At 45.3% G+C, this 15,711-nt stretch overlaps 1 protein-coding gene across 1 annotated transcript in view; it reads right to left on the reverse strand.

The window, feature by feature from the left end:
- Window positions 1–10,794: 10,794 nt before the first annotated feature.
- RAD23B (RAD23 nucleotide excision repair protein B) overlaps window positions 10,795–15,711 on the reverse strand; it is a 45,281-nt gene continuing 40,364 nt past the window's right edge. The window contains exon 10 of the mRNA XM_089682606.1: window positions 10,795–12,167. Within this exon, the coding sequence (XP_089538732.1) occupies window positions 12,054–12,167 (114 nt within the window). The 3' untranslated portion in view covers window positions 10,795–12,053. The remainder of the gene's footprint in view (window positions 12,168–15,711) is intronic.

Genomic DNA, 15,711 nt, shown 5'->3' on the forward strand with positions numbered 1-15,711 from the left:
CAGGTGCAGCCTAGGTCCTAGTGCCTGCCCAGCACCGTCATAGGCGACGGGTGTGCCTGGGTCCTAGTGCCCTGCTGCCTGCATGTCTTGACAGACACCTACGCATGTGCAGACCCATGCGTCGCGATGGTCCCCGACATTGCCCCCCCCCGCTATGGGCATCCTCCGGGTGCCCAACTGATCTCTCCTCCGTGGGTGGCTACGATGGAACTTGGACAAGTCTAGGGGCGTGAACATTTTGAGCCTGCTCCCAGGAATTTTCCTCAGGGCCGTAGCCCTTCCATTTTATCAGGAACTGTATCTGGCCGCCTCTTTTCCTGCAGTCAATGATTGCCTCAACCTCGAATTCCTCCTGCTCGTTGATGGTTATAGGTTCCGGCGGCCTGGACCTTCGGTCCGGGAAGGGATCTGGCATTGCTGGCTTCAGTAGCGACACGTGAAACACTGGGTGAATCTTGAAGGTTCCTGGGAGTATCAACTCGTATGCCAACTCATTGATTCTTCGTTTCACCCGGAATGGGCCCATAAATTTCGGCCCCAGCTTTTTCGAAGGACAAGACAACCTCAAATTGGTAGTGGCTAACCAGACCTGATCCCCTGGTTGCAAGCTTAGCTCCCCTCTTCTCTTTCTGTCGAAGTCCCTCTTACTGTCCTCCTGGGCCTTCGTAATGGCTTCTTGAAGTACCTTGTTGTTGGCTGAGAAGAAATCCAGCATATTCTGTGTAGCCGGAACCGGGCTTTCCGGAATCAGGTCAGGTAAAAACGTGGGGTGAAACCCGTAGTTGGCGAAGAATGGGGATTGCCCCGTAGCCGAATGATTTGCGTTATTATACGCGAACTCCGCCAATGGCAAGAGTGCCAGCCAGTCGTCTTGAAGAAAAGACGTGTAGCACCTCAAGTACTGCTCCAGCGTCTGGTTTGTCTTTTCTGTCTGCCCATTCGTCTGTGGATGGTAGGCCGATGAAAGGGACAGCTTGATCCCCAAGACTTCACATAATGTTCTCCAGACTTTTGAGGTAAATTGGACCCCCCGATCCGAGACGATGTCTTCTGGAATCCCATGAAGCTTGACTACTTCTTTTACGAAGATCTGAGCCATTTCCATAGCCGTAGGCGTACTCTTTAGTGGCAAAAAATGGGCCATTTTTGATAATTGATCAACGATTACAAAAATCGCTGAATGGCCTTGGGATGGTGGGAGCTCCACGATAAAGTCCATCGAGATCATCTGCCATGGTCGATCCAGTATGGGTAATGGTCGTAATAAGCCCCAGGCCTTACTTCTGGTGGGCTTATTCCGCTGACACGTGGCGCAGGTCTTTACGTAACGTTCACAATCTCCTGCCATGTTTGGCCACCAAAATGTCCGCTGGAGTAGTTCCAAGGTTTTTGCAGTTCCAAAATGGCCTGCCAGAGGGTGATCGTGACAATGCCCCAGAACTAGGGTTCGAACCTCCTCAGGTACCACAATTTGCCCTTCTTTCCAGAAGAGACCCTCCTTGCTCTGTAGAGATACCCCGGGTGGGCTTGGCATTCCCATGGATGCAGTCTGTAGTCTAGAGCGGAGTTCTGTTTGGAGGGCGAGAAACTTTCCCGTGGACAGGATAGTGTCGGGTTTGGGGATTCCTTCTGGGTTCTCAAACATACCTGATAGAGCATCGGGCTTTGTATTCTTGGACCCGGGTCTGTACGTGATGTGGAACATGAATCTAGAAAAGAAGAGTGCCCATCTTGCTTGGCGAGGTCTCAGATGTTTGGCGGTCCTCAAGTATTCCAGGTTTTTATGGTCCGTGAAAATCAGGATTGGATGTGTTGCGCCTTCCAGCAGATACCTCCACTCCTCCAGGGCTGTTTTAATAGCCAGGAGTTCCTGGTCTCCGATGTCATAGTTTCTCTCTGCCGGCGTAAGTTTCCTTGAGAAGAAGGCCACTGAGTGCATCAGTTCTTTGGCACCTTTTCTCTGGGATAGAATGGCCCCTACCGCGTTCTCTGAAGCGTCCACCTCCAGGATATAAGGCAGAGAGGAGTCAGGGTGACTAAGGATCGGGGCAGAAGTAAATAGTTCCTTTAAAGTCTCAAAGGCTGCTTGAGCCTCGGGTGTCCACTGGAAACGGGTCCCCTGCTTGGTGAGCTGGGTAATGGGAGACACAAGGCCCGAGAAGTTCTTAATGAACTTCCGGTAAAAGTTTGCAAATCCAATAAAGCGTTGTACGCCTTTCTTGTCCGTAGGTACCGGCCATTCTAAAATTGCCGATACCTTTTGGGGATCCATCGCAACCCCGGTGGTGGAGAGAATCAGACCCAAAAAGGTAATGCTGCGCTGCTCAAAGCTGCACTTGTCAGCTTTAGCATACAACCCATGTTGTCGCAACCGTTCCAATACACGTTTGACATGACCCTTATGGTCATCAAGAGAAGGGGAGAAAATCAGAATGTCATCCAAATAAATCACCACAAAGACGTCCAGATAGTCTCGGAACACGTCATTAATAAAATGTTGGAATCTTGCCGGGGCATTGCACAGTCCGAAGGGCATGACAAGGTACTCGAAGTGCCCAAAACGCGTGCGGAAGGCGGTCTTCCACTCGTCACCCTCCCTTATGCGAACCAAGTTATACGCGCCCCTTAAATCTAGCTTGGTGAATACGACTGCTGTCTTTAGTCTTTGGAGTAGTTCTGGAACCAAGGGAAGGGGGTAACGATTTTTATAGGTAATCTTATTTAGGTCCTGATAGTCGATACAGGGCCTTAGAGACTTATCCTTTTTTTCCACGAAAAAGATTCCTGCTCCGGCCGGTGATGTGGAGGGGCAGATAAACCCCTTCTGGAGGCTATCGTCTAGGTATTCCTTGAGGACCCCCAATTCCCGCTCTGATAGGGGAAATATTCGTCTGAAAGGAATCTTAGATCCAGGTAGGAGGTCGATGGGGCAGTCATAGGTTCCGTGATGAGGGAGAGTGGTAGGCCGGGGGGATGACCTGGATGAGCTCGGTGTCCCCGTCAATACACAGGAGAGATTGGGGAGCCAAGGTGGTCGGGGCGTGACAATGATCCTGGCAGTAGGATGATGGGAACTGGATAGATCCGGTTTCCCAATCAATCTGGGGATTGTGTGCCCATAACCAAGGGAGTCCCAGGATTACTGGGAACAGGGGGGATGCAATGGCATCCAAACGGAGGAACTCCCAATGATGGTTAGCCACCGTGGTACAGATAGGTGGGGTTTCCCGGTCCACTAGCCCTGACTTGATGCGTGACCCATCAGCCAAGAAGATATTAAGCCCCCATTCCTTGGTTTGGAGGGGGATCCTCTGTTGCCACTGCATCAAAGAAGTTGGTCACGGTCTCCAGGTGAGGATCATGGTTCTCCATTAGCTGGTGAGCCCAGGCCTGAGGCTCGTCCTGGAGTAAGGAGATGACAAACCCCACCTTCACCGATTCCGTAGAAAAAGTCCAGGGCTGCAGGCTAAAGTACAGCTGACAGGCATTCTGGAAGGCCCTCAATTTAACTCGATTCCCGTTGAAGCGTTCAGGTAATGGCACACGAGGTTCCAGCGGGGGCAATGTAACTACTGCCCGGTCGAGCGGTCCGGAGGGTTCTCCGTTTGCCGAAGGAGCACCCGAGCCCTGGGATGCGGCTGCTAGTGCGGCCAATGTCTGGATCCGGTCCCCAAGATGTATGTAGCCCTCCTGCGGCGTTTTGACGGCTTGCGTAAGTGCCGTCAACTGCTGACATATGTCTCCGAGTGGGGATGGCCCTCTTCCAGGCTCCGTCATGGCCGTATGGCTCTGTTAGCAACCGCCTGGCGGTACCTCTAGCAGCCCACAGGACAGGATTTCCCAGAGCGCGGAGTCTAAGGCCCAGCCTGCTTGTTCACCAGGGCCCCTGATGGTGGAGATGGACTTGGAGCAGACTGGAACCAGGTCGCGGCCCGAGTACACCCGTCTGTGGTAGAGGAATCCGCCGGGGGGTCTGTGCAGGTGGAGAGCCTGACGTGAAGAGGCAGAAGGCGGAAGCAGGGATGGCTGGATCCGTGCCGGATGGATGGACGGATGAGCGTGGTCAGACGGGCCAGGTCAGTAACAGAGAGGTCAGCATAGTACAAGGCAGCAGGCAGAAGAATAGTCAGGTCACTCGCCGGGGTCGGTACCAGTAGTTCAGATCAGGTAGGAATATCCAAAGAGAGGTCAAACGTAGCCAGGGGTCAGAGCAGGAGAAGTCAGCAGAGGTCAGCAACGAATCTTCAGCAACAGAACACAGGAATCAGATCAGACCATACGGCAACTTGTGTCTGTGCAGGGCTGGTTTAAGTAGCCCACCCTGCACCTGACAGGTGCTGCCTAAGTCCTAGTGCCTGCCCAGCACCATCATAGGCGACGGGTGCACCTGGGTCCTAGTGCCCTGCTGCCTGCATGTCTTGACAGACACCTACGCATGTGCAGACCCATGCGTCGCGATGGTCCCTGACAGTCCCCAACACTTTTGAATGGCCTTTTCCTGACAATCCTCTCCAGGCTGCAGTCATCCCTGCTGCTTGTGCACCTTTTTCTTCCACACTTTTCCCTTTCACATAACTTTCCATTAATGTACTTTGATACAGCACTTTGGGAACATCCAACTTCTTTTGCAATTACCTTTTGAGGCTTTCCCTCCTTATGGAGGGTATCAATGATGGTTTTCTGCACAACTGTCACGGTAGCAGTCTTTCCCATGATTGTGATTCCTACTGAACCAGACTGAGAGACCATTTAAAGGCTCAGGAACCCTTTGCAGGTGTTATGGCTTAATTAGCTGATTAGAGTGGGACACTTTGAGCCTAGAGTATTGCACCTTTTCACAATATACTAATTTTCTGAGATTGTGGATTTGGGGTTTTCATGAGCTGTAAGCCATAATCATCACAATTATGACAAATCACAGCTTGAACTATCTTGCTTTGCATGTAATGAGTCTATCTCATATATTAGTTTCACCTTTTAAGTTGCATTACTGAAATAAATGAACTTTTTCACAATATTAAAATTTTTCGAGTTTCACCTGTATACTGATATGGACTGGGTAATGTGCTAGGAATGTAAGGATGTTCCATCGTTTGATGGAAATGCAAATGATCAACCTACAGAGGACTAAATTCAGACACCCCAAAAATCAAAGTGAAAAAATGATGCAGCATGCTAGTTTATTTTGCTGAAATTTAATTGCAGCAATTCAAAATGGTACTCAGTAGTTTGTATGGCTCCCACATGCTTGTATGCATGCCTGACAACGTTGGGGCATGCTCCTGAGACAACAGATGGTGTCCTGGGGTATTTCCTACCAGATCTAGACCAGGGCATCACTGAGCTCCTAGACAGTCTGAGATACAACCTGACGGCATCAGATGGACTGAACAAGACATCCCAGAATTGTTCTATTGGATTGAGGTCAGGAGAGTGTGGGGGGCATTCAATGGTATCAATTCCTTCATCCTCCAGGAACTGCCTTCATACTCTCACCACTTGAGGCCAGGCATTGTCATGCACCAGGAGGAACCCAGGACCAACTGCACCAGCGTAGGGTCTGACAATGGGTCCAAGCATTTCATTCCGATACCTAATGGCAGTCAGTGTGCCATTGTCTAGCCTGTAGAGGTCTGTGCGTCTTTCCATGGATATGCCTAACCAGATCATCATTGACCACCAAAACGGATATGCTGAATGTTACAAACACCATAACGTTCTCCAGACCCTTTCACATCTGTCACATGTGCGCAGGGTAAACCTGCTCTCATCTGTGCACAGGGCGGTAGTAGCAGACCTGCCAATTCTGGTGTTCAATGGCAAATGCCAATCGAGCTCCATGGGGCCGGGCAGCGAGCACAGGGCCCACTAGAGGACGTCGGGCCCTCAGGAAGTCTGATTTGTCAGATATTCACCCCAGCGCCCTGCTGGAGCTCATGTTGTAGGGCTTTGGCAGTGCACATCCTGTTCCTCTTTACACAAAGGAGCAGATACCGGTCCTTCTACAGCCCTGTTCAGCTCTCCTAGAGTAACTACATCTCCTAGAATCTGCTCCATGCTCGAGACTGTGCTGGCAGACACAGCAAGCCTTCTGGAAATAGCACGTATTGATGTGCCATGCTGTAGGGTCCAGGTATCACTTCATGCTACCAGTAGTAACACTGACCATAGCCAAATGCAAAACTAGTGAAAACCAGTCAGAAAAGATGAGTAAGGGGGGGGGGGGGGGGATGTTAGTGGGCTCCACCTGGAAAACTTTTAGGTAGGTGTCAAGAAATGCTCTAAGAAGGCTTTCAAAAATACTTTTAATTTTTTTTTTTTTTTATCAATTTACAAAATTCATAGTGGGCAAACAGAAGAAAAATCCAAATATCAATATTTTTGTGACTACTTTGTGTAAGTGTAAGAATTGATGGTGATTTTGAAGCCAAAGTCAGAGATTTTGTAGGATTAAATTCAGGTGATTAACACCAATTATACCAAGCAGGGGCTAATGATCAACAATTTCATATGTAAGCTGAAACAGTCATTAACGGAAACAGCTGTGTTGGATGCTTCAGGAACAGCCAAACTCTGCAACTACGGTGAGATTGCGCAGTTATAGACCATGGCAAGAGTTGAGTGCAGCAACAAGACACAAGGTAGTTATACTGCATCAGCAAGGAATTACCCAGGCAAATATTTCAAAGCAGACTGGGGTTTCAAGATGTGCTCTTTTGAAATACAAAGAAGCCAGCAAAGTTGAGGAGTGTAAATGCAGTAGTCAGCTAAGGAACCTAAAGGCCAAGTTCAATTTTGGGAACATGTAACATGTTCCTGGAGCCACCGCCCAATCCTTCCTCCGTGACAGAATACAGGAAGACATTACCTGCACTAGCTCTCACTTTTTAAAAACAGCACAGCTATGCGGGGCTACACCCACATCAGTCACAGTTCTATGAATTATTGGACTACAAGTCCCAACAGCCTTAGCAGTTGTCAGCTTGTAGTTCTCAAACTACCACAGTGCTGTGGAAGTTCATAAATTCTTCCTGTCAGAAGTATCGGCTTGCCCATAGGGGATGTACAAGCAAGCAGATTCACGGACAGTCTTATGGAGATCTGCTTATCGCTGGCATACTTTCCAGGCTTCTACAAAAAATAATAAATGCACTTTTTTTTTTTAACCTGCAAAACAATGTGCATTATTTTTTTTGTAGAAAGGTGAACATATCCTTTCAGAGATATATATTTTTTTTATTATTTATTTTTAAATCATAATAGATACCTGAATGCAGCATCAGTCCAATGCTGCATCTGCCTGAACATACTGCACTCCTGTGATCCACAGAAGTATAGCCAAACCAGCTTTGCCTATACTTCTCTTAATGCAGCAGAAGACAGACACATCATGCTTACTTCCCTTCGACAGTGGAAGATGCTCAGCAGTGCCATCAGCACAGAACTGATGGAAACCAGTGGTACCAAGGGACACTAATCTGCTGTCCGGAGAAGTGTGGCCAGAAGTGGTCTTCATGAAAAAAATTGCAGAAAAAAAAAAAATATCATACCTCCAACGTGGAAACAAGGCTAAGCGACTCAACTCTGCATAAAAACAGAAACTGGGGTGCACAAAATGGCAGAAGGTGCTCTAGACTGATGAATCAAAATCTGAAATATTTGGCTGTAGCAGGAGGCAGTTTGCTTGCCAAACGACTGAAGAGTGATGCAATAATGAGTGTCTGCAGGCAACAGTGAAGCATGGTGGAGGTTCCTTATGAGTTTGGGGCTACATTTCTTCAAATGGAGTTGGAGATTTGGTCAGGATCAATGGTGTCCTCAATGGTGAGAAATACAGGCAGATACTTATACATTTCCTACCATCAGGGAGACATGCGATTGGCCCTAAATTTATTCTAAAGCAACCCCAAACATATAGCCAATGTCATTAAAGTAGAGTCCCAGCTGGGAAAAAAAAAAAAAAAAACTGTAGCTGCTGACTTTTAAAATACAGCCACTTAGCTACCTGTCCCTCAGTCCCGCAGTGTCTTCACCAACACTGGTTTCACCAGCCATCTTCTCGCCCCGGCATCTTCAGTGAGGGCACCCGGCTGTGACAGCTTGCGGCTTCACAGCGGGTGCCCACTGCGCATGCGCTTGAAGTGCTGCGCTTTGTGAATGGCCCCCATAGTTTTCTGGGACCTGTCATGTGTCCCAGAAGACTACGGGGAGAGAGGGGGGGGGGGGGGGGGGGAGGACAACTTACGCTTCTGATCGCCTAGTCAATCGCAGCGGAAGTGGGAGCGGGTTCCCACTCCCCAAAAGGTGCCAATCCTTAATGGGGAGTGCGGGACAAAGCATTAAAGCGGAACTTTCCTTTTTGGGTGGAACTCCGCTTTAACAAACTTCAGAACAAGACAACCTGGAAGTGATTGTTTGCCCCCCACAGAACCTTGATCTCAACATCTTCCCAGTCTGTTTGGGATTACAGGAACAGACAGAAGGATATGAGGCAGCCTAAATCCACTGAAGATCTGTGGTTGGTACAGATGTTTGGAACAACCTACCTGCCAAGTTCCTTCAAAAACTGTCTACAAGTGTACCTAGAAGAATTAATGCGGTTTTGAAAGCAAAGGTTGGTTTGATTTGAATTTCTCTTCTGTTCATTTAGTTTTAAGTTTGTTAATTGATAAATGGTATTAACAATTCTATACCTGCGAGCATTTTTAATTTACAGCTTTTTTTTCACACCTGCCTGAAACGTTTGCACAGTAACGTGCATATACAGTGAGGAACAGAAGTATTTGAACACCCTGCAATTTTGCAAGTTCTCCCACTTAGAAATCATGGAGGGGTCTGAAATTCACATTGTAGGTGCATTCCCACTCTGAGAGACAGAATTTAAAAAAAAAAATTCAGGAAATCACATTGTATGATTTTTAAAGAATTTATTTGTCTTGCACTGCTGAACATAAGTATATGAACACAGAATTCTGGCTCTCAAAGACCTGTTACTGTGCCTTTAAAAAGTCCACCTCTACTCCACTCATTAATCTAACTTAGTAGCACCTGTCTGAGCTCTTTAAAGACACCTGTCCATCCCAGTCAGTCAGACGCCAACTACTACCATGGGCAAGACAAAAGAGCTGTCAAAAGACACCAGAGACAAAATTGTGGACCTCCACAAGGCTAGAAAGGGCTACGGTGCAATTGCCAAGCAGCTTGGTGAAAATAGATCAACTGTTGGAGCAATTGTTAGAAAATGGAAGAGGCTAAAGACGACTGTCATTCTCCCTCGGACTGGGGCTCCATGCAAGATCTCACCTCGTGGGGTATCACTGATAAGAAAGGTGAGGAATCAGCCCAGAACTACAAGGGAGAATCTGGTCAATGACATGAAGAGAGCTGGGACCACAGTTTCAAAGATCACTGTTGGTAGAACACTATGCCGTCATGGTTTCAAAACATGCATTGCATGGAAGGTTCCCCTGCTCAAGTCATCACATGTCCAGGCCCATCTGAAGTTTGCCAATGATCATCTGGATGATCCAGAGGAGGCATGGGAGAAAGTCATGTGGTCAGATGAGACCAAAGTAGAACTTTTTGGTCTAAACTTCACTTGTCATGTTTGGAGGAAAAAGAAGGATGAGTTGCATCCCAAGAACACCATCCCTACTGTGAAGCATGGGGGTGGTAACATCATGCTTTGTGGGTGATTTTCTGCGAAGGGGACAGGACAACTGCACTGTATTAAGGAGAGGATGAATGGGGCCATTTATTGTGAGATTTTGAACAACAACCTTCTTCCCTCAGTCAGAGCATTGAAGATGGGTCGTGGCTGGGTCTTCCAACATGACAACGACCCGAAGCACACAGCCAGGATAACCAAGGAGTGGCTCCGTAAGAAGCACATCAAGGTTCTGGAGTGGCCTAGCCAGTCTCCAGACCTAAATCCAATAGAACATCTTTGGAGGGAGCTGAAACTCTGTGGTGCTCAACAACAGCCCCGAAACCTGACAGATCTAGAGATCTGTGTGGAGGAGTGGGCCAAAATCCCTGTTTCAGTGTGTGCAAACCTGGTCAAGAACTACAGGAAACGTTTGACCTCTGTAATTTTTTTTAAATTTCTGCAAGACAAATAAATTCTTTAAAAATCATACAATGCGATTTCCTGAATTTTTTTTTAAATTCTGTCTCTCAGAGTGGGAATGCACCTACAATGTGAATTTCAGACCCCTCCATGATTTCTAAGTGGGAGAACTTGCAAAATCGCAGGGTGTTCATATATTTCTGTTCCTCACTGTAGTATTGTACTACCAATGCAGATTTATGCTTTTACACTATTACTGCAGTGCATGGCACATATGTTCATTTTGAACACCACCCAACGCACCAGCATTGCAACACATGGTAACATTATGTTGTAGTGGGTTGCAATTGAAAAATGGTGCACGCATGCTTTTGTACATTCCAGTGTGTTAAAGAGCCCATTCACACAAATGGCTACCTTAATGCAATGCACATTACAGCACAACATTAACACACTACACAGATGTACACGGAGCTTCACAGATGAAAACATTCTACCTACTGCAAGAATCAAATGGCTCTGCAGCTCTTTCCTCTTCTGATCAAGTCAAACAGTTATGTCCTGATTAGCAAGTTATATATAGATTATCTTTGTAAGATTTGAGTGAAGATTTGTAAACTATTAAAAACACACCATCAAAACGCAAGTTGGCTATTGACAGACACGAGCCCATTCTATCATAGAAAGCATACAATCAGGTGGAACAGCAAATAATTTTAACCACACACTGTACAAGGAGAACTTTTAATGTTGTGCATATCTTTTTTAGTTTTTGTTTGTTTTTGCCGATTGTCCATCTGTCCATTCGTCCAAAGTATATAAGTGGTACATACACAAATAGTCCTAACAGTTCAATTATATGCCATGCCCTTTAAAAATATCAGAGGATGTGTTGACCTCTCAAGCTCTGTCATGCCAGCTTTATAGCAGAATAACTCTTACAGAATATTTTGCTACAGGGGGATGAAAAGTAAAACAGTGCAAAAACCCTTCTGCCAGCTTCTCACATTAAGCAGCTCATATTGATATGGGTCTGGTTGGCATTAAGTGTTCATTCAGGAGAAGTATAGGGTAAATGAGCTGACAGTAAGAACAGGTTGCACAATGTCATCTGACATGGAAATTAAGTGATCACTGGAAAAAATGTTACTTAAAACACAGCAAGTGGGCTCCATCAAAACCAAAAAAAACATGCAAAGTTGTTTTAAAACCTTTACTGCAATGTAAAAATTGAAGAGAATGAGCAATTAGAAAGCTATCCATTTCAATTAACGGTAAGGAAAAAACAAAACAAAACAAAAAAAAAAAAAAAAAAACACATTGTTTTGTCAGCCAGAACAGAAAGTGGCTACTTCACACCCAATGATCAGGGATTTACTTAAATATATCAGTAAAGATTATTTATTGGAAGAAAGTGCTTCTGAACCCATTTTCACAGCATCTGCCATATACAAAAGGTGTTCTGTGCACTAATTTCAGGCAAATTATCACCTATCTATAGTTTGGCATTTACATTTCATAAGTCTTCCTTAAAGCCCTAAAGTCTTACAAGGTCACAAGCTGGTGCTACTGCGAATTGCAAATACCTCCAATAGCACCAGTTTTTTTCAATACCAAGGTATGTTAGAAAGAAAACGAGAGGCAGGGCATTACACTAAATTTCTGGATCTAAATATACTAGTGAAAAAATAAAATATATGTAAAGTAGCAGATGGTATTCAGAAGGGAAAAATGCTTGCAGAAGCTATATTTTCAAATTTCGTCTTTAATAATCTTTCCCATAACACACAATCATTGCTGCAACTGCTCAATTATAGCAGATTTTTGCATTATATCCTAGCTTTTCCAATATTTCCCTAACCCACCCCCCCCTTGACTATTGTACACCAAATATTGTGGATATGAGCCCAAATCATCCCAGTAAATCCAGTGAGCAAAGTTAGTGTAATGCACTGGTGTGAAGTGAGATAAAAAATAGTCTTTTTCAATCATCATCAAAGTTCTGCTGTAGGAGAAAATTGGCAGCCAGGTTTTCATTCTTCTCACATGCAAAATATGCCTGTATCACCAGTCCCTCAGGAAATCCTAATGCTTTTAGCTGCAAAATAAAAAAGGTAAAAAGCATTGTTAGCAAGTTATACATTGTAGGAAGGAGATAGCAAATGCATTAACACAAACCATATTCTGCAAGACTGAAAAAACACTGTCCGATTATCCATCTCCAGTACTGCAATTTTTGAACTTGTGTCCATTTACTTGGTTTCCATACAGGACAGCAAAGTTACAAATCAACAACAAAGGATCAGAGTGAGCGCACATAAATCATAAATGTAAAAAGCTGCTAGCATAAAAGGAAAAAACCCTTAACCCTCAACAAGCATAATAAAAACAGATATGCAGCGCTACACATGAAATAAAATAAAAAATTGGTAAAAAGTAAAAAAATTAATAAATGCCCTCATAAGGGTAACTGATCTGTATGACACCTTTACACACAGCCATGGACATAGGACTACTGTGAAGACACCAGGGCTTGACAAATTTGTTTTGAATCTAGAAGCCAGCTAAAAAAAGTAAAAACGTTAGAAGCAAGTTTGTTTTTTGTTTCTTTTTAAACAGTTGCATTTATTGAAATCTTACAGAAGTACAAAACAATGTAAGGTACATCAAAACGGTCAACCACGTGGCATACAGTAAATAGCAGTATATACTAACTTCCAAAGCTGAGAATCTTACAGAATCAACCTGGTATCCTGAGCAGACTCAGTAATCGCATACACATTATGGTCTAGCTAGTAACAACCCGCTAAGGGAAGGAGAAGAAAATCATAGAGTGTAAGCTGACGAAGGAGGGAAAAGGGAGTGGGAAAGAGCAAGATGGAAAAGAAAGGGGGAGGGGAAGAAAAAAAAAAAAAAAAGGTGTATAGGAGAGAGACAGATTACACAAATAGCGGCAAATCAGACAAATAATAAAAACTTGTTACAGTCCCAATGTGGAAAGCACCATGGTTTATATCGCAAGGCCCTGTGCCTCCACCCACCCCACCCAAATTTTATCAAAATTTAGCTGGACAATTGTGACTCATATATGTAAGTTTATACAATGGAAGTGCACCATCTTCCAACCCGAGATTGTGGGTGGGATAGACAACTTCCATCCCAACAAACGGTCTCTTATAACATAACAGAGAATAAAAACACAGAGTTTGCTATGCTTAGGAGCTTCTACGAGGTCAGTAAGGCCTAACAACATAATCAGCGGATCCATGGGGACAGTTTACCAACAGCATTATAAGTATCTAATACCCCGGTCCAAAAGGGACACAGCTTCGTACATTCGCAAAACATATGACTAACCGTGCCAACCACCATATCACAACCAGGACATTCATCCGATCTACCAGGATATATCACTACCAGTCACTACGGGGTGTAATATACTCTATGGACAAATTTTAGTTGTATAAAACGATCCCTGGCTAAGATCATAGTAGGGAGGCATTGCAAAAGACAATCCTCCCAATCATCCTCCGACAGGGATGGATGGTCTGCGTGCCATTTACTGTAGAGCGACTGTATTCTAGGGGTAGATAGGTGTAGCAGCAGGGAGTGGAGAGAGGACAGAGGTTTAGGCAAGTCCTCCTCTATCAAACTTTCTAAAGGGTCAATCTGTACAGCAGGAGTAGGAAATTGGGCAGCAAGAGCATGTCGTAATTGAAGAAACTGGAAAAACATCCGATTAGGCAGACCATGGTTGTGTTTAAGGTCATTAAAAGGAAAACAGGACACCACGAGGCATAATATTTCTCAACGTTTTTATGCCATATCGAGCACACACCACTGGATCTGGTATCGTGAGCAAGTGGGGGAGTGTAGGGTTGCCCCAAAGCAGCGTATAAGGGGAGTAGGTATTAAATACGCTGTACTGAACCCTAGCCTGTCTCCACACCTTCAAGGTCGTCAGCATGGGAAAAGTGATGTCTGGGTTGGACTTCGGACCCCTATAAACCAAGTTGCTAAGTTCTGCATAAAAGCCCAATGCAGCCACCTCCAGGATCAGCGCTGCATCATCCCTAGGCCGGGAGAACCACCAGCGCACCGTGACCAAAACAGCAGCCCAATAGTATAAAATCAGCTTAGGTAGTGCCAGGCCACCACGATCAATGGGTAAGTGCAAGGTAGATCGGGAAAGTCTAGGGGCCCTCCCAGCCCAGAGAAACACAGAAACAATACCATCCACTCAACGGAAAAGTGACTACGGAATTTGTACCGGCGTGTCGAAAAAAGTAAAGAAATTTAGGTAGGAATATCATTTTAAAAAGATTCACTCAGCCTATGGTGCTAATAGGAAGGGTAGACCAGGCGCTCCATTTAACTTGAAATTGTTGTAAGAGGATGAAGTTTTTCCGAGAGGTATTTAGTCAGGTCACACTGAACCATCACAACCAAGTATTTAAATTTGGAGTCCAATCAAATAGGGGCAAATGATATATCAGGCAAAGATCCCGATATAAGAGGAAATAGTATTGATTTCTCCCAGTTTACACGTATCCCAGAGTAACTACAAAAGCGATAGATAAGGTCAAGTGCTGCTTTAAGAGACGAATCGCAGTCCCTCAGATATAAAAGTATCATCCACATACAAGGAAACCCTATCCTCCTAATCGCCCACTGGTAGCCTTCACATGGACTTGGAAGAACGAATCATGCAATCCAAAGGCTCAAAAAGCCAGGGCAAACCGACCCAGCGAAAGCAGGCAACCCTGCCGAGTGCCCCTTTGGAGAGCAATAGGGGGAGAAAGGATATTGTTAGTACGGACTCTTGCAAATGGCGCATTGTACAGGCATCTGACCCATGAAATAAAATTGGGGCCAAGTCCGAAATGTCTCACTTTCCCAAAAATACTCCCACTCAACTGAATCGAAGGCCTTTTCGTCGTCCACGGACGGCACCACACCACGGTCGTTGCTGTCCCGAGCCATAGATATATGAGTGAATAGTCTCCGTATCTTGATGTCAGTGACCTTACCTGGCATAAAGCCTGTCTGATCATTGTGTACTAACGTAGTAATAACCGAGCACAGCCTCCCAGCAAGCACCTTAGTGAGTATTTTCACATCAGTGTTCAACAGGGAAATTGGTCAGTAGGAGGAGCAGTGAGTCGGGTCCTTCCCAGGCTTTAAAATCATCACTACCGCCGCTTGGAGCATAGAAGAGGACAAGGTTCCCATCTCGAGTAGTGTATTAAAAAGTGTATGGAAACAGAGGGCCAGTTGTTCAAAATATGTTTTATAGAACTCTATTGGAAAGCCATACGGACCCGGCGTTTTACCGGATTGGAGAGTGGCAATTGCCTGCTGGATTGTCCAAGGAAATCGGAGCCTCCAACTGTCCTCTCTGAACTGGGGAGAGAGAGATGGCAATTCAATATGATCCAATTACTGGGACAGGTCCTGTGGCATATAGGTAGCTTTAGAGGAATATAAATTTGCATAGTAGTCGGCAAAACGATGATTAAGACTGGATGAAGGATCCTAGAACCATCCTCAGCCTGTAGTCAAGGCAGTTTGTTCCTTAGCCAATCAAGCCAACAGACATCCAGCTTTATCCCCCTGTTCAAAAATATGCTGTTTTTGATGGA

This window comes from Staurois parvus, unplaced genomic scaffold (genome assembly GCF_062004578.1).
Source record: "Staurois parvus isolate SC_StPar_1 unplaced genomic scaffold, SC_StPar_1.0 ptg000292l, whole genome shotgun sequence".
NCBI lineage: Eukaryota > Metazoa > Chordata > Amphibia > Anura > Ranidae > Staurois > Staurois parvus.